Below are 27,358 nucleotides of genomic sequence, written 5' to 3'. Positions count from 1 at the left end.
CAAAATAATGAGATTTTCCCCCTATCCAAAGTACGTGGATTGTAATGAAGAGGTGGGAGGACTATTAGGTAATCTTTTAACCCTAAGAATCTAACTACTCATGTCCATCCTTCACCTCACTAGGCCACTCTCTGAATGCCGCCTCCATCGATAACGCTATATGTCTCGAAGCTGTAGCTCTAGGCTTTGGCGTGTTTGGAGGTAATACGAATATATACCTCACCATGAATTTGTCGGAATCGGCCTGTAAGTGAGTAACGATTTTGGGAACCGGCGGGTCGGCCACTTCCAGGCCTAGTAATATGCCATAGTCATATAATGGATGACGGACAGCTTTAAGTGCGTCGCGAGCACCCTGTTTGAAAGCATATCGCCATGATACGCCCGGTTTTCCAGCAGTCCAGATTTTGTCGGTCTGGAAACCATTTTGAAGGATGGAGTGAAGTGTATTGATTGCAGTGCCGTGCCATCGTACCGACGTCTGTCCGTTGTTTCGAATGACAGCTGCGTTAAATCGATCTCGAATCCGTGCTGGTGGATTGAGGACGGCAAATTGCCATATATCGTCTGAAAAGCCAGAAACTTCCAAGAAGTCAGGCGGAGGAAAGTAATTCTGCCCGAAACTCATCTGCATCCACTTAACCAATCGAAAAACTGGCTCAGGATGATTTTGCTGAAGATATGATATCAAAGCTTCAGATGTTAACTTCTTGGATTCGGGAATGCCTCGAAGAAAAGGCTGTAATTCCTGAACATCAGAAGCAGAGCAATCCTCGGATAGTCTGAGAAGCCGACGGTTATGATCAATTTGATGATAAAATGACATGAGAAGCAGATAGAGCCCACGATGATTGACCTCGCAGATTTTGGCCATGGCCTTACCCCATTTTATGACAAGCTCTGATTCTTCCCCATGATCTGACATATCCGAATCTTCTGTCCTAATTTTGTCTGCCAGATCGAAGGGAATAGTGAGGGTTTGGAGACGATTGCGGATTGTACCGGTCTTTTCGTGTTTTATATGAGAAGGATTTGAATCTTCGAAGTGCTTGTTTCTACACATGACTGTTTCTTTGGGACTCCTAGCGGCTGACTCAAGGAAGCGATGAAATGTATGGGATGCATACAGATGAAGACAATGGTAACCAGGATGTGCAGCGGACATTGCGAGGAATGATTATTGAAGAGAGTGCAATGATTTATAACGGAGAACCATGTTGTCTTAGGATATTGGCAGGTAGAAACATCTGACTGAAACCACTCGTACCTAGCCATCTATCCATCCATCCAAAGGGCCGCCTGAGAAATGATATGGCCATTCTAGAATCTTCCCACATTCGATGTTCATCTAAGTTTGAAGTTTCTTGTGAAGGGTTTTGTTGCCTTTGAAGTTCCCGCATAGCAAGTATGCAATGCAAAGGCACTCGAGCGGATCGAGCTTCTAAGAATGAGACTACATACTCTTGATTTGCTGAAATTCAAAACAATAGTCGTCGTTGAAAGAAGAAGAATTTTCCTCATCGATCCAAAACGAACTTTTCAGACAATCAACTGTCTACATGAAAGATACAATCAAGAATAATCCAGATCAATACACTATTCTTTACCGCCAGAAGAAGAATACCCAATACACTGTCACCTCGAGCTATACACAGTCCGAATGCTCCACAATGCTACTCAAGATCGATTCTTTTAGAAAGTATATAGAATCCCAGCCTTGGTGACTCAAGTCTCTAGTTGAGAAGTCAAATCGAAAACTACTCCGAGTCGATTTCTGTGATGTACAAACCATCTAAATGTCTAAAGTTACCCATTTTCTCACACCAGGTTTATCAAACCATATCCTAATGTCTGGTAATTTCCACTCGGTATGTCGACGCGCAAAATCCTCCAGTGCCATTTTCACACTGGGAATCTCGTCCTCATCTATGAAATTCTCATGTATTCTCAAGCTCAACCTTTTTAATCCGGTGAATTGCATGACATCGTCCCAACAAAAATCGTTCGAATCCCAGAAATGTAGCTGCACCCTGAACTCCAGGTTTCGGACCTTTTCTACATCATTTATACCCTCGAAACGACCCCCAATCAACATGAACACACAGTTGGAACCCGCCTGAGTCAAATTCAAGTTGTCTCTTTCAAAATCAACGTATGCTGTTCCTGCTCTGTGGTAAGAGCCAAAAGCTAATTCGTATCTTGTCAATCCGACCTCTCGTGCCTCGCTATTGACATGAAGTATTGACGGGATAGCGCTTGTATCATCACCACCAACGATTAAGCTAGCGCTGTCAATAAACCAACCCCGGAATGAAAATCGCCCCGTAATGCTTTGATAATTTTTGGATTTGATGTGTAGATCCCGAGGAGCGGGCATGCAATGATGCCAAATTTTGAGACGGAGCTCCGTTGGAAGCTCCAGAAAACGAGAGAACGTAGTGAGCTGTGCCGGAGGCGGACTTGACGACTGCGATATGCATTCCATTGTAAATAGCTTTAATAGTTCAGCGGATCACAAGAGAAGAAACTTGAGGCAATCTGGATAACATCGATATCGAGACGCGTCGTTTATGGAACAATCCTTCACCTGGCGCAAGGGCGGCACAACGAAGTTAACGAGGACCAATATCACCAAATCTTCAATTGAAAGGAATTAAATTCTGAGTAAAGCGCATCAATGACACGGAGAAATCAGATAGGTCAGAGAAGTTTATTTATATGCGAAATCGTCAGACGACGCGTGGTAATCTTGGCTAGGCACCCAGCTTTAGGTATAAAATAATGAGCGGTTCGTTCCTTCACCGTTGCCCTCTGATGATACCATTAAAGCGGCAGCACAGTGGGTATTTTACTTTTGAAGGATGTAGTGGGGGAATGCGGGGTCGCATCTGGAAATATACACCTAACATACACCTTCCTCCTAACGCGTTGATCATTGATCTCTATAATTTTGGTAGCTAATCTATCTGGATTCAGTTGTAAAAATATATGGGTATTATGATTTCAGCCGAACTCTCGGTTTCGCATGGCCTAAAGCTAACAACTTACAGAAGAGCGAAAAGCTTTGCAGCCATAATTATATGGACCGCCACTCAGACATTTACTAAATAAATGGATGGGAGACACATCATTATCTCTTGAGCCCGATGTGATGAACAAGACCCCTCAATTTCTTATGAGAGCAGCAGAAGATTCTAACTTTCAACCCCTTCATCAGTTCGCTTACGCGCGATTTGTAAAAAAAAATCTTCACCATTTGACCCACACCACCCAGTTACAGATATTGTACCCACATTGCTAACGCTCTTTCATGAAGCTCTTTGAGAGCAAACGATGAAGCAAAAAGGCTGTTCATCTATAAAGGTAGATGCTGAAAAGTACAAAAGCAATTAGGAGCAAAGCCAAAAAGAAATGACCAGACTGGGGCACGATCCCAGGACCTTGTCCGTATTTAACAGGTGTTAAGTGTTAAGGACACGTGATAACCAACTACACCATCCGGCCGTTTGTGACAATTGTTGAGGGAGAGTTTTAATGTAAAAATATATCAAAACGTTGTAAAAATGGACTCTGTGAACAAGTTATTAGCAAGGGAAAAAGTGGGGTCAAAAGCCGACATGGGTAATGGATTAACTAGCATCATTCTTATAATTGGACGTCACAAACAAAGTGCTACTCAGTGTTGGAAAGATTTGATATTTCAAAAGATCATGAGAAATGATATTACTAGAAATTATAATCTACAATCATACGCGATTGTACAAATATCCATTTCATTCAGTTTAAGCTTCACCAGGCCAGATATCATCCGCAATACTTCTGACCAAAAGTAACTTGTTCTTCATATCTTCCCACCCCAATGAATTACCCTCTTCGTGACTAGCAAATCCACACTGAGGGCTTATGCCCAATCTCTTCAATGCTTCTTCTCTCGTTTGCCCTGCTCCTTTTGCTACAATATCGGCAGCTTCCATGACTCTTGCCTTCATCTTCTCTTTGTCTTCGAGTTCTGGAAACTTCGAGGTGATGACTCCAAGAATAACGTTCTTGTGAGATGGGAGGTAGAGCAATGGCTCAAAGCCTCCGGCCCGGGGTGTATCATATTCAAGGTAGTATGTTGCTACATTCAGGTTCTGAAAGAGCTTGGTAGCAATACGATCATAACCTCCTTCGGAAAAGTGACGTGATCCCATAAAGTTACCCCTACAAATGTGTAGACCAAAATGCATTTTCGAGGTATGTTTCTCGATGCTGTCGTTATAACACTTAATATAGGCATCAAGCAACTCTTCTGCAGTTTTAGTATTAGATTTGTCTTCCTCCCAACCCTTCAACATTTTCTCGGAACAAAAATCTTTCAAATCGTTAGCTCTTGTTTGTATTTGCGTCGCGTCAGAATACTTACATGCAAAATTTGGGTCATCAAACTGCACATTTCTAAGTCCAGCTTCGTACAAGATATCCAACTCTGCACTGACAGCTTTCGAGATATCTGAAAAATATTCCTCATCGTTTGCATATACTTCTTTGGGGAAAGCCTTTCCATCCTTATATCTGAGATGATACCACGGTGGGGCAATCATTGTCAGTTTGATGTCACCCCATCTCTCTTCAGGTACAAGAGTTTTCAAATATTCGAATTGACCAATGAGTGTCGACTTTCCAGTGTGCTTTATTTTGCCGGTGCAGAGGCAAGATTGCCCTGGCTTGTGACCTTTCTCGATAAATCCAGCGATATCAGGAACATATGGACGGAAAATATCCATAGAAGGGTTGCGAATTTCGGTCATACCGTCGAGCTCTTCGAAAAACGTCCCCCAGAATACAGCGCGTCTACCATCCGATTTAAGTAAGCACATGCGCCACAGTTGACGATTTAATGAAATTATGCGAGACAACGAACCGATATTCTCCATCACTGACGGCCCTGAACCCGCACTCCTTTTGTAGCTCTACTACCTGCTTGATAGAATCATTCTCAATCTGTGTAAGTTCTTCCTGGCTTAAATCATTCTTCTCGAAAGCACTGCGTTTGGTGAGAAGCTCTGTTGGGCGTAGAAGAGAACCCAAATGCTCGGCGCGAAAAGGGGGATTATGATGAATGGTCGCCATTTTGATGTATCTTATGATGAAGAAAGAAATATTCAAGAAGCAGAAGAAGCTTCGATACCTAATCTTCAATAGTGGAAAGAACAATACATATACTTCACTTCCCCCGCTCGACTCCGCACCAGCCGCTATCACATCCGCAATACCTACATGAGTGCTACATCGGCAGTTGAGATATATGATGTTGTTGGGAACGAGAGCAGTGACATATGATATATGTACCACATCATAACCTAAGACTTCCCTCGAAAGTTGAGGTTTCTGACAACCAAGGGTCTTGGTGCTTGTGAGGTTGCTGGTGAACGATTTGCGTTGTCCGATAGCCTCAAGCTTTCATTGGACTGCGGAAATACTGCGAAGGCGATAACGGATAAACATTTGCCGATAAAAAGCTAAGCTCGATCTATTATCCTGCGCGTATTCGTGATACGAACTATTAATACACCACCCACACTGACTGCAGTCAGATCAAGGTGACAATGCAATCAATTTACATGAAGCAACGGTTATCTATCTGTTTGTCCTATTGAGGGCGGCGTGAGAAATTGAACCCCGCATGAATCATCCGGAAAAATGTATCAGATGCGATCAAATTAGACGGCGTACCGCCAAAACGACTGATATACATTATGCATCTCGCATATGTGCGTTCTTATCAATGATTCGCCCCGTGAATCAAGTATGATACAGGATTTCTTGTACGTTGATTGTGTTGTATCCCGCAACAAACGGAGGTCAATGAAGGAATTGGGCGACACGCACAATCTTTATGTCAACCCTGCGGAAGCTTTCAGTTGACAGCTATAGTGGGGTCAGTTGGTGCATCTACTGCGTCTCTTACATGGCATGGCCACCGCCAATTCGGCAGCTCAACATCGCGCTTGTGTATGCTCCCTACATCCACTGAGCTTCAGTAGGTTTTCTTTATTCGTTCCCGTGCCATGTCAACAGTAGTGAGCTACCGAACAGCAACCCTATGAGGCCTAGACCCAACATAATGCTTCTCCCAGTGGGCCTGCGGAATCGCGGGTACTAAAGTTTAGTGGGGGTTGAGAGGCTTAGGGTTGGGTTAATCCTGCAAACATTTCGACCATCATCAACCCTTTTATCTGTTTTGCCACACATCTGACTGCATGAGTCGTCGATAATTCACTATCGCAATTATGCGAGATACCAACCACTATCCTAGGAAGCGCGTTTTTCCTACTCAAAATTCGCGCAGCTCCTTATCAATCCTAAATGACTATAAAATTTCTCCTATCAGCACCTTTTCTCAATTGTCTTTGTATGACTTTCATCGCAAAATTTCGAAAATAATCCAGTGAGGATGCAAGTTCAAAGCATCGTTGCAGAAGTCATTGGACTGGCTGCTATCGGAGGTTTTACACTGCCATCGATTGTAACGATCTCACGTGCCCCATACCGACGAAAGGGTACTCCAAGCTGGGGAGATAATAAAGATGGAAGCACAACCACGACCAGTGAGAATAGTTTTAACTCCAAGGCCCCAAAGATATGCTTGTCTACATTTACTATCTTGGGCGTCTTAACATTTGTTTTGAAAACCCTTCAATTTGGTAGTACTACTTATTTCCTTGAGCAATTTGCAACTAATGTTGTGGGATGGGTGAGTGTTTGATCTATATCTCGCAGTAGTGATGCTAATTATGATAGTTCTTGTTGTCGATACAAGTGTTCGCTGTATGCTACACAAAAGATACTATCGTGAGCTACACACAAGGCACATACGTTGCAGCTTCCTGCTTTGCTTTCCTTTGTATGGTGATTGTTGAGGATCAAGAAATTCTGAGAAGCTCATGGTCGACTTCCACTGCGCTATCTATTGCCCAGATGACTACTCTACTTGCTGTTGGGACCGCAAGTATATCGATACCACGACGACCGCAGGTTTTCTATCACGGGAGACTGGTTTTAAATGAATTCAACGTTTCATTCCTCACTCGATTCACATTCTCGTCAATAGAGTATTTGCTCACAAAGGCGAAGCGGCAAAATACTTTAGATATGGAAGAACTCCCAACAATGCACTACGCAAAAAGATCAAAGACTCTCAGCCATGCATGGATGGCTGCTAGTAGCACTGGTCGACTGTGGGTCAGGCTGTTGAAGGCGTACAAATGGTCACTTATTCTACAGATTATTCTCGGCTTAATTCATGCATTTCTTGCCATTGGCCCACAACTAGCAATCTTCAAAATACTAAATGCAATGGAGTCCGGGCAAACTGGAAAGCAGCTAGGATTCTATATACTGGCGTTTGGCCTTGCCACCGTTCTAGCTTCTTGGGTTGAAGGTATGTGTCAATCACCAAAATCTGTCTCTCTCAACATCAATCTAACATTGCATAACAGCCATGCAAGATATCACAAGCACGAGCCTAGTTTCTGTTCCAATGCGAGCTCAACTATCAGCTTTGATATTTGAGAAAACTATGCGGCGCAAAGATGCAAAAGGCAGGCCTGCAATGGCGGAAAATGAGAATGGAGTTTCATCAGATGACATAGACCCTGACAAAACTTCTCAGAAGATTCTCAATTTGATTGGAGTGGACACCGGAAGAATTTGTGATTGTGCCAGGCAAACTTTTGAAATTGTTCAAGCCCCCGGCCGGATTATCATATCTGTAGCGTTTCTGGTTACGTTATTGAGCTGGCAGGGAATTTTACTTGGCTTCTGGTGCGTTACCTACTTTATAATCCTCTCTCAGGGATTTTTGTCCACAATCCCGAAACTAACTTACTAGTTTTATCATCATAACTTTTCCCATTACACGTCGCTACGCAAAGAAGTTTACAGTCTCGCAGGGAATTCTGATGCAGACTAGAGATAAGAAAGCTGCAATTATTGGCGAAGCTCTTCAAGGGTTCCGCCAGATCAAATTCTCCGCTCTTGAGGACCGATGGGAAAGATCCATCATGGCAATGCGAGATATCGAGCTTACAGCAACCTGGGATGTTCTAATGTCTAGAATAATGTTGATTTCATGCTGGATTTTAAATCCACTCATGACTGCGGCCATTGCACTGGGAGTTCACTCATATATATACCAACAACTAACACCCGCACAAGCGTTCACTGCCATTGGTGTATTTCTGCAATTGGATCATTGTATGCAATGTCTCCCCAACATAATAACGCAGATGATCGCTGCCAACGTATCGTTGCAACGTGTTGAGAGTTTTCTTAATTCGCCAGAACTCGGGAACATTCTTTCTAGCCCAATAGAACCACTCGAACCTACCGACTCCGATTTGCCCGTGATAGTTTTTGAAAATGCGAGAATAAGCTGGCCCACCGACACCGAGTATGTAGATAACGAAAGTGATCGGTTTATTCTTCGAGATATCAATATCTCATTTCCAGTTAACAAATTGACAATTATCTGCGGAAAAACCGGTTCCGGAAAGAGCTTGTTATTGAGTTCAATGCTTGGCGAAGCAGAGCTTATCTATGGTAAAATTAGGGTACCGGAAAGGCCACTGGATTGTTATGACCAGCACGCGAATAAAGACAACTGGATTGTTCCGCATTCGATTGCTTTTGTTGCACAGATCCCCTGGATAGAAAATTGTACAGTCAGAGAGAACGTTCTATTTGGCCTTCCGCTAGACTTGGATCGTTATGAACAAGTCATTGAAGCTTGTGCTCTGACCAAAGATCTCCAACTCCTGTCAGATGGGCATGAAACGGAGATTGGGACTGGAGGAATTAATTTAAGTGGTGGCCAGAGAGTAAGTAATACATACCTATGCTCTCCTCGTAGCATCTCGATTTTTCCATTGCCGCCAGACTCAACTTTATGACACAAAACTGACTGATTGGTGGTCTAGTGGCGATTAACTTTGGCAAGAGCCTTGTATTCACGTGCTGGAATTATTTTGCTAGACGATATATTTAGTGCTGTTGATGTTCACGTTGGCCAGTTCATCCTTAATAATGCTCTAGTCGGCAAGCTGAGCGCCGACCGTACTATAATATTAGCAACACACCATTTATCTTTGTGCAAATCGCATGTCAAGTCTATCGTAGAGCTTGAGGATGGTGTTGCCAAGCAATTCTCTAGCGTTCAGGAATTGGAAGAATATCTTGGTGCACCCGTCGAAAGCCTGGATGATACTGACGAGACTCTAGTTGCTATGGAAGATGATTTAAAGGAAGATACCATCGTAGGTACATCAGGCTGCAATTCTCCGACGACGAAAAAGACCGATCCTCTCAAGTTTGTTTTAGACGAATTTCGCAAGGAAGGAAACATTGGATCTTCAGTTTATTCAAAATGGCTCAAGTCTTGTGGTGGATGGACTATCGGAATTATGTTCCTTCTGATTTATACCATGACCACTTTATTTAATCTTGGTAAGATATTTTCTTCACAATGATTTATGAGGACAAACACCAACACTCATCTTTAGGCCGAACATATTGGCTTCGATTCTGGACCAGTACTGATGGTGAGAACGAGCGCAATTTACATGCAAGATTTGATCAACCGCAAATTTTTATGACTTCCTCGACGTTTGATAGAAACGGTACCGTGCTATCATCTGATGTATCAGGAAAACACAGCACAACCTTTTATCTCGGAATCTATTTTGCCCTATGTATCGCCATGAGCATCTTCCGTATCTACGGTTATATTTATGCATACAAGCAATGCATTCGGGGTTCCAAAAAGCTCTTTAAGACAATGTTATTCAAGGTTCTAAGAGCTCCTCTACGTTGGATAGACACTGTCCCATTTGGAAGGGTTATGAATAGATTCACCACTGACTTCAACACTGTCGACTTTGATATTGTTGTGAGTATGCCTATTTTATTTATACTCCCCTTGATCGATTGGTTGATCCATTATATGGCACCTCTCACACATTGGACTGCTCCCATTTTTGACATATTTTTTTTACCTTAGGATACGCTCACGTGGGGAGTCGGTGATGTTTTTAGGTTATTTGGAATAGCAGTTGCAGGGTAAGTAGTGGATTCTCGTTGAATATCCCTCTGCTAATGAAATAAAAAGCATGTTCTTATCACCATATGTAATATTTTTAACAGTTGCTGTGTCTGCATTCTCCGCATATTTAGCGCTCCAGGCCATTACAGCCGCGAGAGCAATTAGACGCTTGGATTCGACTAACAGATCACTCATATTTGAACAATTTCGAACAATTTTGATTGGTATCACTACCATACGAGCTTTCGAAAAGAGAGATGTTTACCTTGAAAAGGTATACCGTAGGATCGACGATGCGAGCTCAACACTTTGGAATACTACTTTATGTCATAATTGGCTCGTTTGGAGGATAGGCGGCATGGCTTCGGCAGCATACACAATGTCAATCGCAGCTATTGTAGCCGCTACTGTGACTGATGCAGGGCTTGCTGGTTTCGTCCTTGCTATATCTCTGGAATTTTCAAGCGCCCTGTTTTGGTCACTTTTCCATGCAGGTTTCCTCGAATTACGAATGAACGCAGCGGAGCGAGTGATCGAATACACAGAGATGCCTACAGAGACGTTAGATGGAGAAGAACCTCCCGCGAGTTGGCCAACAGCAGGGTGTTTGGAAGTGAAAGATTTAGCCGTTGCATACAACCATGATCTCGAGCCTGTCTTGAAAGGATTGAACTTCAGTATTGATCGACAAATGAGGTGAATATCCGAAATCTTTACCTCAACTAAATTTCAAGTCTAATATGTTATTAGGGTCGGGATTGTTGGTCGCACTGGATCCGGGAAATCTACGCTGACATTGGCACTCTTCCGTTTTCTGGAAGCGAGAGAAGGTAGCATTGTTATCGATGGTTACGATATCTCGAAGCTAAAACTACAGTCTTTGCGCCGTAATCTAGCCATCATTCCTCAAGATCCAGTGTTGTTTTCAGGTTAGGGCTCTCCGGATTTTCGAAAAATGAAATGCACTAACAGAATCTTAGGCACACTTCGGAGCAACTTAGATGCAGATAATGAGTACGATGATACAGCGCTCTTCGACGCCCTTCGCCGAGTTCATCTCATCAATGAATCTGACTCCGGCATTACAACTCCATCGTCGAACTCATCTCAAAATCAAAATATCTTCCTCTCCCTAAACAGCTCCATCGCCGAAGGTGGTCTCAATCTATCCCAAGGCCAACGCCAACTCCTCTGTCTCGCGCGTGCTATCATTCGCCGTCCAAAGATTCTCATTCTCGACGAGGCGACGTCTTCTGTAGATGTGCAAACGGATGCGCTTATCCAGCAAAGCATTCGCGAGGAATTTGTAGATAGCACGCTGTTGGTTATTGCACATAGACTTAGTACAGTAGGGGATTTTGATAAAATTCTAGTGATGAATGATGGGCAAGTAGCCGAGATGGGAAGTCCAAAGGAATTAATTGACAAGAAGGGAATGTTTTGGGGTATGGTAAAAGAGAGTGGAGAGGCGGATAAATTGGTTGGTATGAGTAAGGATTCATAAAGGATTCTAGTCAAATGCTCTCGTGCATGTTGACCAGATTGGAATTAATGTATGCAAGAACGTCAAAATTATATTTCCTCACTGTAACAGGTTCTACCCTTTCGTTGTGAAGCATTACTCCGATGTCTTATTGGAAACAAGTACATTTCACGAGTTTTCGAGAAACTTAACATCACGGGAAAATGATGGTTGAACTTGACAGAACCAGATCTTTCTCAGATTCATTTTCGTTTCCATTCAGCACACTGTATTCTCCAGCCTACATCTTTAGAATATTTACCGAAACTCGTCCTCACCTACCCACAACAGAGACCCAAAATCTGGCTCCTCCGTTGTCCCACTGTTCAAAATTCAGGTTACGGGAATAGCACGATGACTAAAAACACTAGTCCGACCAAGAGCTGCTCTCCAAACCGGCTTACTTTCACTAAGAAGCACTTTTTCTCTCAGAGCACTGGCATTGCGACATTGATGCTCATGACCCATACCATCTATCCCATCCACCACTTTGCCCATAGCGTTGGTCGTGGGTTTAGGAACTTCAAGGGTATCATCGGCTGTGCATATAATTCCCTGATAGACAGTACAAAGTTAGCATTAACGATACTTCCATGCACACAAAAGAAACAAGAAAAAAAAGAGAAATAACCCACCTGCGCAATATAATCCAAACAATGCAAAAAATGCAACGGATTTTTCGACCACTCCGCCCCCTGCACCTCATGATCATGATTCATCGGTCCCCCAAATAACATCGTCCTGATCATACCCAAACAATGCAATTGATGAAACATGGTCACTCCATACCCCTTCGTAACCCCCTCTCCTTCATCCACCATGATGAAACCGCCGTTAGGAGTGAGAAGATATTCATCCCAGTCTACATCCTCGGGGTCTCCGAGTGCGGCTTCGAGCGCGGGGATGGGGGTGAAGATCTTGGGGTGGAACTCGCTTGGAGGGGCTTGGGGGGCGCCGCTGATGTGGTCGTGGGCTTCGGGACAGATTTGGTAGACGATGAGGTTTTGGACGGGGGCGAGGAAGGGGAGGAGTTCTTTGTGGGCTAGGAGGAGGAATGTTGATATTATTGCTGTGGATAGGAAGATGGTGTATAAAATGAAGCGGAGAGGTGAGCTAGTGCTGGGCTTGAATTTGTTTTCCATGGTTGCTGTGGATGTGTGAATTTTGTGATGGAATTTCCAAAGCTAGAAGGTGGGAAGGAATAGGGGCTGTGTTTTCTTGACTACAGAAGAAAGGCAATGGGGCTTACATGCTATAATGGTCGAAATACACCTGGATTTGCAATTTACAAGCGAGTACTAGGACGAAATGAAAGACACAGAGTTTTTATACTCGGAGAAACGCAAAATGCTGTTTATTAGCCATGCCTATTAATGGTATGATGAAGATATGAGCCGTATTCTAGTCACTCAGAGCAGGTACTCGAACCTAACTCTAATATTCAGGAAATCCCGAGTGTTACATAAAATGCACGCGGAAAACTAGAGCATACATCGGGAGCTTAATGAGCTTTATTTGGCTCCAGCAATATTTATTCGAAACATTCCTCCAAAGATCGTCAGTCGTACAATGAGATAAATGGACCATCAATTCGGAAATCGTGTTGTTATCTTCGTAGAATATCTAAACTTGCTTTCAATCTTAACAATCCCTCCTTACGATAACTATCCTTGCTCCAACGACTATCTAATCTCTAGCGTATGTTGCACAATTATGTATACACGCACACTTAATTCGCACCAAAACCTAGATAATCGAAGCAACTACCGGTTGTGCAAAGCTAATAAGAAAAGCATGTTGTGTAGCGAGCAAGCGAGGATTTGAAACCAATGAATTTCAACATAACGATAACATCAGAGATCGACCCTTTTATCGACACGTCATGTAGTTCCCTACTGTGTCTTTTGATGAGGTGATTGTTGCAAGTAAGTGATCATGAAGACGCGGGGGTTGCAGAAGTTATAAAGAAAGATAAAGATACTTTGTGCGCTGGCGGAAGCTGTGTTGGGTTCTCTGCAGATGCGGTTAAAATGAAGAATATGTGATATAACATCTATGAGGTAAATAACCATGAAGGAAAATCAAGAATTTCTGGAAGTGCTGCAGTACTGTGATGGATTCGAGCCGGAAGTTCTATCTTGCTAAAATTCCGTGATCAAGTCAATCTCCCATTTACTCTGGTTGTTTAACAAAGTACTCGCATTGAGAAGACGAATACTCACTTCTATTCTCGTCCTCGCTGGGTGTTGAATTTTGAATCTTCAATCTTCGAACCCTTTTCTTCCTTTTTCAACACAGGTCTAATTATCATGTCAGCTTTATACAACCCCGAAGCAACACACTACGAAGGTCCTGAGGACCCAAAACTTCTCAAGTCAGAGAAAGAAGATAATAATGACTTCTCCAAAGCAGACGAAGAAGAATTGTTCCTCGAGCGTCATGACTTTCCGTCTCATCAAAAGCAACATAGCCATAAGCGAAAAATCTACATCGTGGCCGCTATCGCTATTTTCATTGCTCTCGCATCCATCACATTCGGAGCATACTCGACATTGCGTTTCCAGGCCTTGAAGCATAGTCATAACAGCGCGTCTACTCAGCAACCATCACCATCAGAGCCGCACTCCCACGAAAGCCACGGAGGAGGCCACGAATACAAGCATGAGCATTCTCCCGTCTCATCCACTCAATCCATTCATCCCACACGTCCAGACCTCGATTGCGGCGATAGTGAAACCACTGCAAAAGCCGCAGGCTGCACCTTCAACGTCATGGCATTCTCCTACGTTCCAGCCGCATGTAACGGCAGTGAAATCATGAGCTCCTTCGTCGACAAACATGCCAATCTACCTCTGGACGGAGCTGGAATATTCCCCTGGTACCGCTGGTCCAACCGGACCGAGCCTGTCCCGCAAGATGCAAACGAGCTGAGTAAATATCCATTTATTTGGACCACTCATGAATGGCATATTGCGCATTGCTTATACAATTGGGCTCTGGCTACTGATGCGATTTCGAGGGTTCTCGACAACGAGAAAAATGTTTGGATCTTGCAGGATGCGGTTCAAGGGGGTCATATTGCGCATTGTAATGGCTTGGTTTCTGACAGAGTGACGAGTGGTCTGACGCCTTTGAGAGCTTTTAGGGCAATTGGACGTTGTGTGAAATTAGATACTGACGGTATCGCTACTTTGAGCAAGGATCCCTATGGAAGCCATGTGGATTAAGAGGTTTGCGAGTTTGTTTGGCGCAAGGATTTCCAGATTCATGTAAAGAAATAAAGTAGTATTAGTATATAAGTCAGAACATGAGCCTACCTTATAGACTACAAGCAAAGTATACAGATTTTACGTGATATAGAGCCATGCATTTGCGCAGTATTCCGGCTTACTATTTACCAAATGTGAAAAATGGCCCAACTCTGAAGCGCAAACGACCCTCGTGATATTTGAAAGATAGGCGTTATAGATTTCAAGCACTTAATAGTCAAAGACAAACAATTTGATAAGAAGCAGCCATAAGAGAAAAGCTTGATTTTCGCACAAATGCGTTGAGAAACCGCCTTGAGTCACCAAATATGTATGCTTCTAAGTCTCCCAGTCCTTCACTTGATGGCCTAGGAAAACAACTTTCATATGCTACATACCTGCATTTAAATAAACGAAAATGTTTAATGACAAACTCATTTCACCAAAAACAAAATGAAGCTCATGGATGAACACTGGGTCGATATCGCAAACAGCCACTTTAGAGATAAGTTCACCGTCCATAGATAGTTTCATCTGATGTACCTGCTGTACCAAGTCACTCTTCAAACTCCACACTCAACGCAATATCCTTCCATCCTTCTTGCAAAAGCGAATAAGAAAATTCTGCCACTATTCCACGACCTTCGATTTCGATGATTTTCTCCTCTTCCACAAACCCTAGATTCCTCAATGTCGAGCGCATTGGTTCATTATCCCTCATTGTCCCAGCGACAGCTTGTAGGCCAAAATTAAGAGTTAACTGAGTCAAAACACTAGCCGTTAATTTTCCCAATCCCTTGCCCCTCACCTCCTTATTCAGCACCACGCCGATGTTCGCTACTCCTGGCTTAATCACATAAATATCCCCAAACCCCACAACCTTCCCATCAACTTCAACGAGGATCTTGAGGCAATGAAAGTCCGTATTAGACTTGTCGTATTGATCATACATGTTGGCTTTCCATTTCGAGATAGCATCCTCATCCCAGACTTGGTCTTTGCTGTCTTGCAATTTGTTGTTATCGGCGCTTGTCGCAATGGGGAGCCAGACATCAAAGTGAGATGGTGTTGCGCGGAAGAATTTGACCGTTGGGTACGATGGGATGGTAATTGTCCATTTCTTGGTAAAGAAATCTGAGCGGTATTCTGAGGGTGGGGGTGAAGAGGAAGACATTGAAATGGATGCTACATATCGGCTTAATGACTGATCTTCTACCATTGGGTGAAGGTATCAACTCTACAAAAGTCATTATAGATCATTATAGACTTACTTTGTGAAGCTTTTGGGAGATATCTGAGATGTTGATACCGCTGTCCTCAAATGAAATGAATTGAGTGATTATCAAAATCACGATGAATCAGGTTGTAAAGGGGGAAAGGATTAAATCAACAGAGGATGATTTGAAAGTCACCAGAAGCTAAGATAGTTCTGCGTTACCAAAAGCTATAAGTCAACTTCGTGCACCATGTTACAAAGATCAAGTGGAAGCTCAGTTGAAGAGCTCGACGGGGAACACAAAATCGGTATTCCGGTTATCTACTTTGATCTGTTACGGTGAACTTCGTGATTAATGACTTCTAATTCTTCTCACCACCTTCCAGATTGGGCGGCGAAAGACGTTCGTCGCTGCTATTTACGACCACATCAATGACGTGAGCGAGAACATCAGGACATTATGCGCAGTCGGTAGGTATGATGTTTTCTCTGAAGACAGGTCTAAATACTCGTGGTAGATTGTCTTCACACCTCCTTTTGTATCGGATCTTGCTTGACTCCCATTCCAAGTATGTGTGTTCCTTCTCACATCTCACATAAGGTTGGTAGCAATTGAAGTATAAGGAGCAGGACTTTGATCCAGCTCTGTATTTATTCAAGACAATGAGATTTGATTTGATTAGCTAGATAAGATAAGATATAACCTTTTTTCTCACAAAATCGAGCTACCCATTTTAAACCTCCCGAATCACACCTAGTCTATTCCGACTCTGTCACCATCTAATCACTCAAAATGAGTCGAATAGATGTTTGAGAGTAAAATCTTTATCACATCGGTTTCACAATCTCAATGGTCAATTCCTCCGCAGTCTGAAAAGCTTTAATCTCCTAACCCTAAGAATGACTCTTCCCTTACCAATGCATCATAATACTCTATTTTCCAATTCTCCATGCTAATTGGTCAATTCAATATCAATATCAATTAACTTCGATGACTCTTTCCCGCTCAGACGATATTGGAGTCGATGTAACTTATAAGAAAGCTTCGAAAGTGGAGTGAGCGGAGAAACCACAAGGTACATACCCAGGTATTCAATAATCTCAATTAGAATCCGAGAAGAGGTACAAGTCTAGATCACAATGAGTCTGACTATGACATATCACACGAAATATTATCTCAAAAATTTTCATCACCAATTTCGTTCTGGGGAATTCGGTCCAGAAAAAACAGGTATTCCGACCCAACGGGCCGGGTTGGGGTCTAAGCCTTTTGTTATACCGACATGTTAATCTAGTTTCGGAGTTCAGTGCGAGGTGTGGCTGGGATCTGGGTACTCATTCATTGGGTTAATAAGTGGTGAAGCACGGAGTAGTAAGATCTTAGTTCTACGGTGTAGGAAGTATTCTTCCTGCTTACTTATGAATTCTTGAAAAACATCGTTAGATATGGAGCTATGTGATGAGAGGGTTTCTGTATGGGATGGCTGGATAGACAGATCAATTTACAAATACAATGTTGCCTTGTCTAGCTGGCGATCACAATATGACACCACGACCATAACACCACCCACCAACACCGGAATTTCCCACAAAACAGACAAAAGAAGACAAGAGATAGATCAGAAATCAGGCAGCAGATCACTAGCCACAAGAAGCCGCGGAATACCTGCATATCACACACATTTCTTCGCAATCCGTTCGTGTGTCTTTCGTAATGAAACTACTGATACGTAGTTCGGTATGGTTGGTACCTGCACATAGCGATTTCCAGTCGATCAGCTGTCGCGGCACAATGAAGTACATACATATCTATATTTGTTCATTTGTTTGTTGATTTACGAGCTGACGGTATACGTGGATCCGAAACATTACCTGCCAACTTGCGGGCACATCGGGATTTCGAATAGGAACGCTCAAGAATAGGAATTCGATATCCTGATATTTGGGACTTAGGGAATATCAAGCACAGAGCCATATGAATAGAGAACGCTTAGTAACATCACTTGAATAAAGCATATGATCACAAAATGAATGACGCATCTCCATGCCCCATACCCTAAATCCCCTTCTCCCTACCACCCCGTCCCAAACAAAGCTCCCCGAGTACACCCCCCCCCCTCAACTTCACCTCACCGATCCACCACCAAAACCTGAGTCATCTGGCCGCGCTTCCACAAATTTTCCATCGCCGCTGCAGCTAGCAAACGCTTAATTAACCAGAAATCACGGAATACAGCGTCAACAAGTGAAATAAGCGAACTCCGACCCCTTCATCACCCATACCCATTTTCCCATTTCCACTCATTCCACACATCCACACTCACCATCAGCCTTATCCCAAACCCCTTCAAGCATAGCTCCTACCTTTCGAGCATCCAACACATGCAAAGTGTGTACGCGGCCGGCGTTCTCATTGTTCTTAAAAAAAAGTCATACATGAAATTTTTTGATATGCATTGCTTGCATGGGTCGTTGGTTGGCAAGCATACAGAATCCATATACCGTACTTGTTTTCTTTTCTAGACTGGGGTGGGTGAAAATGAGGCAAGCATGGGACGAGAAGGTTTTTGAGTTTTTGTTTTTGATATTTTGCTCAGAATTGCTTAGTTACATGATTGCTTAGCGGGCGGAGTTTGCATGAGATGAGATGGGACGGGGTTAGGATTCTGGATTCTCGGTTTGTTGTGACTGTTTTGCTTTTTCTGGGTTCGGTTTGTTGGAGTGGAGGTACATGGACGGGTGTCATAATTTTTGGAGTCTGGGGTTGTGATGGATTTGAGTTGGATATATATAGAGGGAGAGATGCCTCGATTATGAAGGCTTCCTTATTCTCATCATCATCATCATCATCATCATCATCATCATCAATCTGATACAAGAAAACATCAATACACATAACAGCAACACTACTGCTCCGACATAAAATTCATTTTTCGAAGTAAAAGGATTATCATCACCAACATCTCAAACAAAATCAATAGTACATCTATAAAAATGCCTGCCGGATTCCCTGCCTACCCAGCTTCCCGTATGTTTCCTCTCCTCTCTTCTCTATCCCATAAACCCATCTAACAAACCCCAGGTTTTCCAAACGAAAAACCCCCAACGCTCTTCCACCCCTCCTCTCCCAAATCCCCAAAAGCAACACCCGTCTCCTACTCCACCTCTAGATCCTATACTGCTACATCTTCCTCCTCTTCAAAAGACTCAATAGACACCACTACCACATACACTCCCGCAAACGATACCTCTTCACTCTACAGCACCACTTCCACCATTTCTCTTTTGAAGCATCCACTCAGTACACTCAAAGCAAAGTTTTCGCATAAGGAGCATTCGAAGAGGGAAGCAGCCAAGTCGGACGAAAAAACCTTGATTGATACCTCGACGCCAAGTGAGAAGACACGTACGTTCGACCCCAAAGCCTGATGTGATGGATGTGAATGAAAGGATAGAAGGCTGATTGGATTGGATTTTTAGCGAGACAATCACTCACGGAGACATATATGATCATGGCTATGAAGTAATCATAGCCAGCGTTCAATCTGTCTGTTTGTTTGAATGGTGTCTTTACCGCAGATCCTTGGAATTTGGGGATTCTACGGTAATGCTGTGATATTATATATCTTTCGGCATGGGGTTCGGTGGAGTTTTTTTGAATCATTGGTGACATACTGATAGTGTCTGGATCAAAGCCAGATACCTATGAAACAATCCTATCCTAAATGGGAACGGATGTATTGGGAAACGGCGTTTTGGAAGCTCTAGCTTGGTGTTGGAAATTGACTTCTTGATTTTCATATCTCGTTAGGTTTTTAATAAATAAAATTAAGTTTCTCAAAAACTATCATCAAAATCATCTTTCATCGCAACTATACTTGGACTATTGTCCAGTTCGTCGGTATTGTCAAATCCAGCTCCTGCGGTGTTCAGAAGATCTTCAACGATTCTTTTACTTGCTTCTCGTGCTATAAGCAAGTTAGCTTGCATCGTCAACGGGTCAAAAAAGGGCAACAGCATACCAGGAGTTTGTAACAATCTTGATTGTGGTAAGGAAAATTGAATGGTCTTTGGAGGACTCATTCCAAGCTCCTTGTAGATATCCTCCGCATCTTCATCACTATCGCTTTCCCATGTAATCTCATCTTTCTCTTTCTTCACAGATCTGGCAAAGATATCCTTTGACTTGCCTTTCGCAGGGGTCTGAACGCTTACACCGGGAGTGCGTGGTGCACTTTGTCTATATGGTTGTCTAATCGGCGAGCTGAATATATCAGCGTGTAGTTGAGGTGCTGCAGCTGGCGGCGAAGACAACGGTGAATGGTTATCTCGCCACGAGGGTTTGTTGGCAGGTGTTTTCTTTTCTTTCCGATTTGTGAGTGGCGTAGCTTGGATTCGATAATTCTTCTCCAGCATTTTAAGGTATTGAGGATCTTTTGACTTTTGAGCCGTTGATGGTATGTAAGTTTGAGCATTCGATGGTAAATCATATAAAGTCGGGTCCATTCGATATGAGGTTGGATCAAATGGGGATGAATCTGGTAACATCGACATATCCGGTGCCCTTTGCTTTGCTCCAGGTGTACTTGGTAGTTGTGTGTCATCTTCATCATCCTGTAATGTCGCTCCTTTGAGTTCCCTTCTCAAGTCCTCGTATGGAGATGAGAAGTCTGCAAATTGTGGTTCTTTATCCTTTCTGGGAGGAGGAGCTCGAGGCGTGCTACCACTTATGTCATTATCTTCTAACATTGAATCATCCTGATCATAAGAATGATGTCCATCATCTTCTGTTCGGATAGTTTCATCATCAACGTGTGATGCTGTGTATTGACTCGGTTCTTCGTGGGACTGGGTATATGAGACATCCTCTTCCTCCTCCTGTTGCTCTACTTGTAATAATGAGACATTGGCACTGGCTTCGAAAAATTGTTTCCAGAACTACCCCGCTATTAGTTACCTTTCAGGTATTCTGTAGATGTGCACCAACCTTCGACCCTTCCCATACCGCATTTGAATGGTTGGCATATTGTTCAACGACCGGTAGGATACTTGTAGTAACGATACGGTGTGCTCGACTAAAGTTGTGATCAATTTCTGAGGTTGCGTTAGTAAACAAACAATGTTTTAGGACAGAGGTGGAATCTTGCCTTGGAGAGTCAAAGTGATAGATTGCTCTAGCTTCTCAAGCTCTTCCGTAAGAGAAAGTGGTCTTGCAGACGACACACTAGCTCGAGACATACTTTTTAATGGGATTCTGTATCTCGTTCAGAGACTGGAATTTTTGGGGTTGCTGAGGGGTTGAAGCGACCGGCGCGTCACTGACATGATTTTACCACGCAAAAGCAAAATGATTAAATGGCACAACACGTGATCATGGAGTTCTCAAGATTTGTTTACTTTAACTTTATTATATATTTACTGCCCCAACATTTTATACTTTCAAGATAACATGGAATTCAATGCAAATCAAGTCTACCAGCATCAATGTTACATTACGATCGTTGATGATTCCCTCCTTTTGAGGCTTTGCAAAGTTTGTTTCTTCATCACATTACCTAGTATCCTATACTTACCAATGTGTTAACTCAGTAGTAATTAGCACTATCGATTCTGGTATAGTATACGGAGAACAGACTCCGCACTGTCCAGTATTTCCTTCCAACCTTAAGCTTAAAGGCAGAGAGACTGGGAGATGGATAGATATGGGCGATATGGATGGTACAGATGGATGGTTGGATGACATGGGGAAATTGGCTGTTCCACGTTCAGACTCCCGTCAGTTCCCGCCAGTTCGCACCAATTCTTCCCGCTCATGCAACTGTTTTGCGCTCCAACTTCTGTGCCGTCTTCTTCTCTTCCTTAACCCAAGGTTTCTTATTTCTTATACGCATTTACAATATTGGTGCTTGATTGCACAGATGCAGACACGAATTCTGGCTAAGCCTGTCATCTGATCAACATCAACCCCATCGTAGGCATCAACTGATTCAACTCGAATCAAAAGCACAGACAAGAAACCCTGGGAATTTGGATCATATCCCTTGAGGATTATCACAAATCCACTCCATCCAGAAGCCTTACAGCATCAGCATCAGCCCATCTGGATATCTGCACTATTACTGGTGTGTTCCGCAATTCTCTCCTTTTGTTGACGTTATCTTTTCGCGTCGTTTCTTTTGACACCCCGCTTCCCCCTCCCCCCTTCCTTAGAGTCTCAGATTTCTACAGCCTTTGCCTCCAATTGCTCAATAGGGGCGAGCAAAGCAATCTATTCTTGCGAGCATTTAGGAATATTGAAAGTCGATAAGTGGGCGAATTCATTTTCCTTGTATCAAGAGAAATTCCAGACCTCCAGATCACGATCTCTAACAGCCTAAAACATTTCTTGACAATAATCTTCAACTGCCATGACGACCATTGCCTCAAACTAGCAAAATTCTCCTCAAGAAACTTGGACTAATAGGTAATATTTCATAAGCACAACAAGCATTCTATGGCTTATACTCCGTACACTACTCAGAGCAGAGAGCAGGTGGTGTGCATACAACGATAGGATCACCCTTGCAGGATCATCGACAGCTTTTATGCAGGAACTTTCGGTTTAGGTTCCACATTGCCGAGGCTCCATCTTTACCTACGATGTAACCGCCGTCTTTCAGAGATCAGCACACAAATCATTGGGTAGACAATTTGGATATGTCCATTACCTGCATCGTACGTACTGATATTGACGAATTTTCAAGGATAAGATAGTCGAATTAGGACACTTTACCAGTAGTATAGGGGCTTCATGTACCCCTTAAAAGATCGATAATCACTCTGCACAAGACGATTTACACTATTTTAATTCCACGTCGCACAGCTCTCAACCACTCAAGTACTGATTGTTAATATTCACACAAGTGTGCCGGTGCGGGGCTTTCCCGTTGCAGAATTACCAAGCCAACATAGAACTTACTCGCTTGATGCTTTGCAATTAAAAAAGTCAAATTTCAGAGTTGGAACTCATCCAAACAACTCGAGAGAAAACCAAAAACAAACAAAAAGACTTCATCCATCTCAAACTACCTCCAAAACCTCAAACTGGGGCAATCCGTGCGTCACAAGCCAAGGGACCCTATTCATTTATCTTCGGTTCGAGTTCACAGACGAAAATCAAAGCTAACTTCTAATTTCTAAGTTCTAAGTTCTCGCGCTTTTATAGTTCCAAGATTATTTAACCGGCATCCAGTAAGATTTTGGGAAATTAATTTTAAGCGGTCTAAACCATACCTTGTCTACTATGTTTAGACTGCAGACTACGGAATTGACATGGGAGAAACCCTCTACTCCAAAACTATTCAGCCAGTTTGGTCTCTGAGCGCTATGGGGAACGTGAAGTCTATTTATCCATGTCGCGGCCTTGTCAAGACCTTGTCACCGCGTGGACCTGGGTACTCTGTAAGAGAGAAGTTTTGTTTTTCTTATACAGTACGATGTACTTTCCTTCACTTTATCCAGTCACACTCCTTCACTACATTTTGTGTGCTCTCACATTTTCTTACACTGTTTCATTTCTATCGTCATTCCTTGCATTCCTTCCTTTAAATGCTTTTCTCAGATATATCAAACCCCATTGTGTGTTGAGATTGCTCACATATAGGAGCTCGGTTGGTGTATTGTTAATTGCTTACAACGTCCTCCCCATCTCATCCGAAGAATCTCACTCGATATCAGGTCCACCCCTCTTATGATGCCTGTCCCGATCATAACAATTTGCGATATTCACTGTCACTCACTGAATCAATCGTGATTTGCTGACTCGGCTTTTCACCTTTGGCTTTGTTTACATTGACTAAAAGCTCATTTTTCCACAACCACCACGATACATTACGAACACCACCAACGTACTTGCGAATCGAATTCACTTCAACGGTATCTATTCAAGAGCTTGCAGTACTACTCTTCAATCAAGGAAATCGAGACATTTGCGAGAATTCGAAGCTTGGCTCAATTGAGCTCTCCGAGCCACGACATACGGATCTGGTTTCCAGAATCATATCAATTACATAGGAAGCTTGGATAATCTTTACAATGTCAGTAGTTCTGGGAATGAGTTCTATGGGAGAGAGCATCAGCAATGATGAATCGACATCACCGTCCAACGCGCTCAATCGCCGCGTTCGTCCGCCACCAATAAATACAAGTAACTCAGAGGAAGGCAGAGTTCCTCTGGGTGGTCGAAAAGTTCAACGCAAGGAGTCGAAAGGTGGTCTTCGAGGAATTTTCACCCGCAATAAATCTGAAAAGAATGTTGTATCGTCAGTGTGTGAAGAACACAAGCCAGCTCCATTGGTCACATCACCAACGCCACTTTCACCAAAGCTAATGAGTCCAATAACAAGCCCGGTGGGAGATGGGTTCTTTCGGAAGTTTGGTACGGGCAATGCAGCTGAATCATCGTCTCCAACTACACCAGCAACACCAGGGAGAGCCACTAGGACCCCATCTCGTTTGAATCTTAGAGCCAAATCGATCATGGACGGCAAAACTGCCGCCAAACCTGCATCAAAACCCACCCCAAAAACCTCGGTATTTGATCCGCCGCCATTATTTCAAAGTTATCCTCAATCTGTAAAGCATGCTCGTCTTTCCGCTTTGACTTTATCAGCCGATGCCATTATCCGCATGTCTAATCACAAAAGGAATACCAGCCTACGAGACGAAATAGCACAAACAACCGAAATTGGGCCGGATGGGAAGAATATAACAATCAAACACAAAAGGCAAAGGTCGGGTTCAATATCCAAAGGTGAATGGACTCAAAAGATTTTCGTTTTGGTAACTTCAGGTTATCTTCTACAATATCCCGGCGAAGGAAATTTCGATCGATTGCCAGAAAAGATGATTCAATTGGGCAAGGAGTCTGTAGCTTTTGCGTCAGACGTTATTCCTGGTAAACATTGGGTATTACAAGTATCTCAATCAATGAGTGCAGATGGAGTTCCAACATCAGATTCTAGGTCTTTATTATCAAGACTTGCATTCAGAAGTGCAGATTACCGGAGAAATGCTACTAGTCTTCTGCTTGTCTTGGATAGCGCCGAAGAAATGGATGCTTGGATTGCTGTACTGAGGAAAGAAATTGAAACACTTGGAGGCAAAAAGCAGATTACGGAAATTGGAACTATGAAGACAGAAGAGAACCCACCAGAATTGAAGAGTCAACCAAGTCATCGATATCTTGGCCAAAGAAGAGGCTCGGACCAAATCTCTATTCCATGCTCACCACATCGAGCTTCTAGTGATCGTCGTCCCTCGTGGCAGCAACCAGAAGGGCAAAATATAGAATTGGCTTTACCATGGTCAACTCCCCGTGAACGTCGTCCTTCTTGGCAGCCAGAAGAACAGAATATCGAGGAGATATCCTTACCTGAGCCCCTTCCACGCTGGTCACTACACGAAGCCCAAAGTGAAGCAGCTAACAGACCAATGACAGGATGCGCATCAGTTACAAATAGTTCCAGTTCATATGAACAAAATTCGGAGGGTTTACGGGATAGTTTTAATAGATTATCATATTGCTCATCCGATCAACGAACTTACATTTCGTCTCCAGCAACTTCGCCAACTAGGGATAGTACCTCTACCATGGAAGATTTGCCTCCTTTGTCTCTGGACGCAGTACGAGCAAGGCCGAATGCTGCAGATATCGTTGAACGTAGAAGATCATTACAAACACTTCAAGGGGTACGGGATACTGTATCTCAAGTATCATCTCACCTTCAAAGTCCCCAACAAACCTTGCGACAATCAAGTTACGGTGTAACTTCCCGAACTATGAGAAGCCCGTCGCCTGCAACACCAAATTTTAGCGTACCTGTCTCTTCAACTAAGAGATTTTCAACTAGGACTCCGGCTGCGGAAAGAAGACCATCGCTTCCTGCAATGAATCTAACCATGGAGACTCAGAAGAGAAACAAAAAGGGACCTCCAACGGCACTTTCTGTGGCTAGACCGTTATCTCCTGTTATGGATACAACATCACCGAAACGAGTTCCAATACCTGTTACCTCTGCAGAAAATTCACAGCGGCCTTTTCAACGAACTAGATCATCGACAGTGGATACCAAATTACGCTCTCCAGCACGGTCTCCAATTGGAAAGCGATCAAGCAAAGAATTAAGGTCCGCTCGACGTGTCTCTAGTTTTACGCCATCAAATAATACATTAGACGTTCGCGACCCAGATTTACGACGTCACTCAAGTATGCAGACAGTTCGTCAGACCACACCACCTATCGAATCTAATGGATCATGTGTATTCAAATTTCCCGAACCACTTTCACCAAAGGTTACTCGAGATAAAGATTCGTTACCAACCCTTCAAGAATCTCTATTTCCGGCTCAGTCATTACCAACACTTCCAGAAATACCTATCAAGCAAAGTTTACAGCGTCGTCCAAGAAGTATGCTTGCTTCCTCGGGATATCAGCCACCAATCGCTGAAGAACCATCAAATCCTCCACGTCGCAAGCGACATTCTTCATCTTTCGCTCCTACAACCCTCTCTTCCCCTCTTAATCACAAATCAGGTTATTCCTCTGGTTTGGTTTCGCCGGGAGGTGGATCCAGAAGACCTATCTCAAATAGACGAAGCTTGCCAGCTCTTATGCATGGTGCTCCCCCAGCTCCCCCTCCAGATTGTGCTTTACCTCCTCTGCCTCCTGGAAGTGCTATAAGTACTATCGGAAGAACTAGGGGTACCTCTTTTGTGAATTCGAGAAGGGAAATTGGAGTGAAGGTTTAAACCCTCACTCTTCTAAGGAATTCTCAATCAAAAATGAGATGGACAAAGAATTTTCATTCTTATTACGGCGTTCATGATACCAATTTCCTTATTTCCTACATTATACATTCATTTTTTTTCCTTCCTTCAAACAATTTCTTTTCTTCTTTCATTCTTTCTCCATTGTATTCTATTTCAAACATAATGTTCACCTTCACGAAACAAACACGACGCAGCACGGCAGGCGGTTTTTGCGTCTATTCTTTTCTTGACAACCATTACATGCATTCATGATTTAATATTTAGAAAAGACTTTCACATACGAAACGAAGGCGAGGATTTGGACGCTATGTACTTTTATGTATTTTAGGCTTGGATGGGCAGTTATGGGATTGATATTCCATTTTAATCTTGATGGTTAAAATGGATATACAAAAGTGTTGAACAAAGAGAGTGCTGTGGGGCGAGATAGTTCAATGGGTATGGCGATGAGGGCTGAGAATTGAATTAGTGGGAGAGGCTTA

The 27,358-nt window shown here is 43.1% G+C and overlaps 10 protein-coding genes across 10 annotated transcripts; 4 read left to right on the top strand and 6 right to left on the bottom strand.

The window, feature by feature from the left end:
• Positions 1-94: 94 nt before the first annotated feature.
• Positions 95-1,165, bottom strand: Bfra_002736 (uncharacterized protein; the record flags this gene model as incomplete). The annotated part of the gene is made up of 1 exon (XM_037333149.1): positions 95-1,165. One exon carries the CDS (start codon positions 1,163-1,165, stop codon positions 95-97), a length of 1,071 nt encoding a protein of 356 aa, XP_037195277.1.
• Positions 1,166-1,792: 627 nt separating this feature from the next.
• Bfra_002735 (uncharacterized protein) lies at positions 1,793-2,485 on the bottom strand (the record flags this gene model as incomplete). The annotated part of the gene is made up of 1 exon (XM_037333148.1): positions 1,793-2,485. The coding sequence occupies one exon, from the start codon at positions 2,483-2,485 to the stop codon at positions 1,793-1,795; it is 693 nt and encodes a 230-aa protein (XP_037195276.1).
• Positions 2,486-3,782: 1,297 nt separating this feature from the next.
• Positions 3,783-5,112, bottom strand: Bfra_002734 (putative methionine vitamin-b12 protein; the record flags this gene model as incomplete). Its single annotated transcript, XM_037333147.1, has 2 exons — positions 3,783-4,833; positions 4,904-5,112. 2 exons carry the CDS (start codon positions 5,110-5,112, stop codon positions 3,783-3,785), a joined length of 1,260 nt encoding a protein of 419 aa, XP_037195275.1.
• A 1,324-nt stretch (positions 5,113-6,436) lies between these two features.
• Bfra_002733 (putative abc bile acid protein) lies at positions 6,437-11,585 on the top strand (the record flags this gene model as incomplete). Its single annotated transcript, XM_037333146.1, has 10 exons — positions 6,437-6,736; positions 6,784-7,423; positions 7,482-7,806; positions 7,874-8,861; positions 8,961-9,486; positions 9,543-9,928; positions 10,040-10,098; positions 10,148-10,777; positions 10,832-11,010; positions 11,062-11,585. 10 exons carry the CDS (start codon positions 6,437-6,439, stop codon positions 11,583-11,585), a joined length of 4,557 nt encoding a protein of 1,518 aa, XP_037195274.1.
• Positions 11,586-11,936: 351 nt separating this feature from the next.
• On the bottom strand, positions 11,937-12,745 carry Bfra_002732 (uncharacterized protein; the record flags this gene model as incomplete). The annotated part of the gene is made up of 2 exons (XM_037333145.1): positions 11,937-12,158; positions 12,239-12,745. The coding sequence occupies 2 exons, from the start codon at positions 12,743-12,745 to the stop codon at positions 11,937-11,939; spliced, it is 729 nt and encodes a 242-aa protein (XP_037195273.1).
• A 1,167-nt stretch (positions 12,746-13,912) lies between these two features.
• Positions 13,913-14,830, top strand: Bfra_002731 (uncharacterized protein; the record flags this gene model as incomplete). Its single annotated transcript, XM_037333144.1, has 1 exon — positions 13,913-14,830. The coding sequence occupies one exon, from the start codon at positions 13,913-13,915 to the stop codon at positions 14,828-14,830; it is 918 nt and encodes a 305-aa protein (XP_037195272.1).
• A 577-nt stretch (positions 14,831-15,407) lies between these two features.
• Positions 15,408-16,025, bottom strand: Bfra_002730 (uncharacterized protein; the record flags this gene model as incomplete). Its single annotated transcript, XM_037333143.1, has 1 exon — positions 15,408-16,025. One exon carries the CDS (start codon positions 16,023-16,025, stop codon positions 15,408-15,410), a length of 618 nt encoding a protein of 205 aa, XP_037195271.1.
• A 3,036-nt stretch (positions 16,026-19,061) lies between these two features.
• Bfra_002729 (uncharacterized protein) lies at positions 19,062-19,496 on the top strand (the record flags this gene model as incomplete). Its single annotated transcript, XM_037333142.1, has 2 exons — positions 19,062-19,095; positions 19,150-19,496. The coding sequence occupies 2 exons, from the start codon at positions 19,062-19,064 to the stop codon at positions 19,494-19,496; spliced, it is 381 nt and encodes a 126-aa protein (XP_037195270.1).
• A 408-nt stretch (positions 19,497-19,904) lies between these two features.
• Bfra_002728 (putative dash complex subunit ask1 protein) lies at positions 19,905-21,305 on the bottom strand (the record flags this gene model as incomplete). Its single annotated transcript, XM_037333141.1, has 4 exons — positions 19,905-20,035; positions 20,090-21,005; positions 21,055-21,161; positions 21,215-21,305. The coding sequence occupies 4 exons, from the start codon at positions 21,303-21,305 to the stop codon at positions 19,905-19,907; spliced, it is 1,245 nt and encodes a 414-aa protein (XP_037195269.1).
• A 2,835-nt stretch (positions 21,306-24,140) lies between these two features.
• Bfra_002726 (putative peptidase family m20 m25 m40 protein) lies at positions 24,141-26,855 on the top strand (the record flags this gene model as incomplete). Its single annotated transcript, XM_037333140.1, has 1 exon — positions 24,141-26,855. The coding sequence occupies one exon, from the start codon at positions 24,141-24,143 to the stop codon at positions 26,853-26,855; it is 2,715 nt and encodes a 904-aa protein (XP_037195268.1).
• Positions 26,856-27,358: the final 503 nt, after the last annotated feature.

The sequence above is a fragment of the Botrytis fragariae genome, assembly GCF_013461495.1.
Source record: "Botrytis fragariae strain BVB16 chromosome Unknown tig00000012, whole genome shotgun sequence".
Lineage (NCBI taxonomy): Eukaryota > Fungi > Ascomycota > Leotiomycetes > Helotiales > Sclerotiniaceae > Botrytis > Botrytis fragariae.
This window is presented reverse-complemented; position numbering and strand designations above follow the sequence as displayed.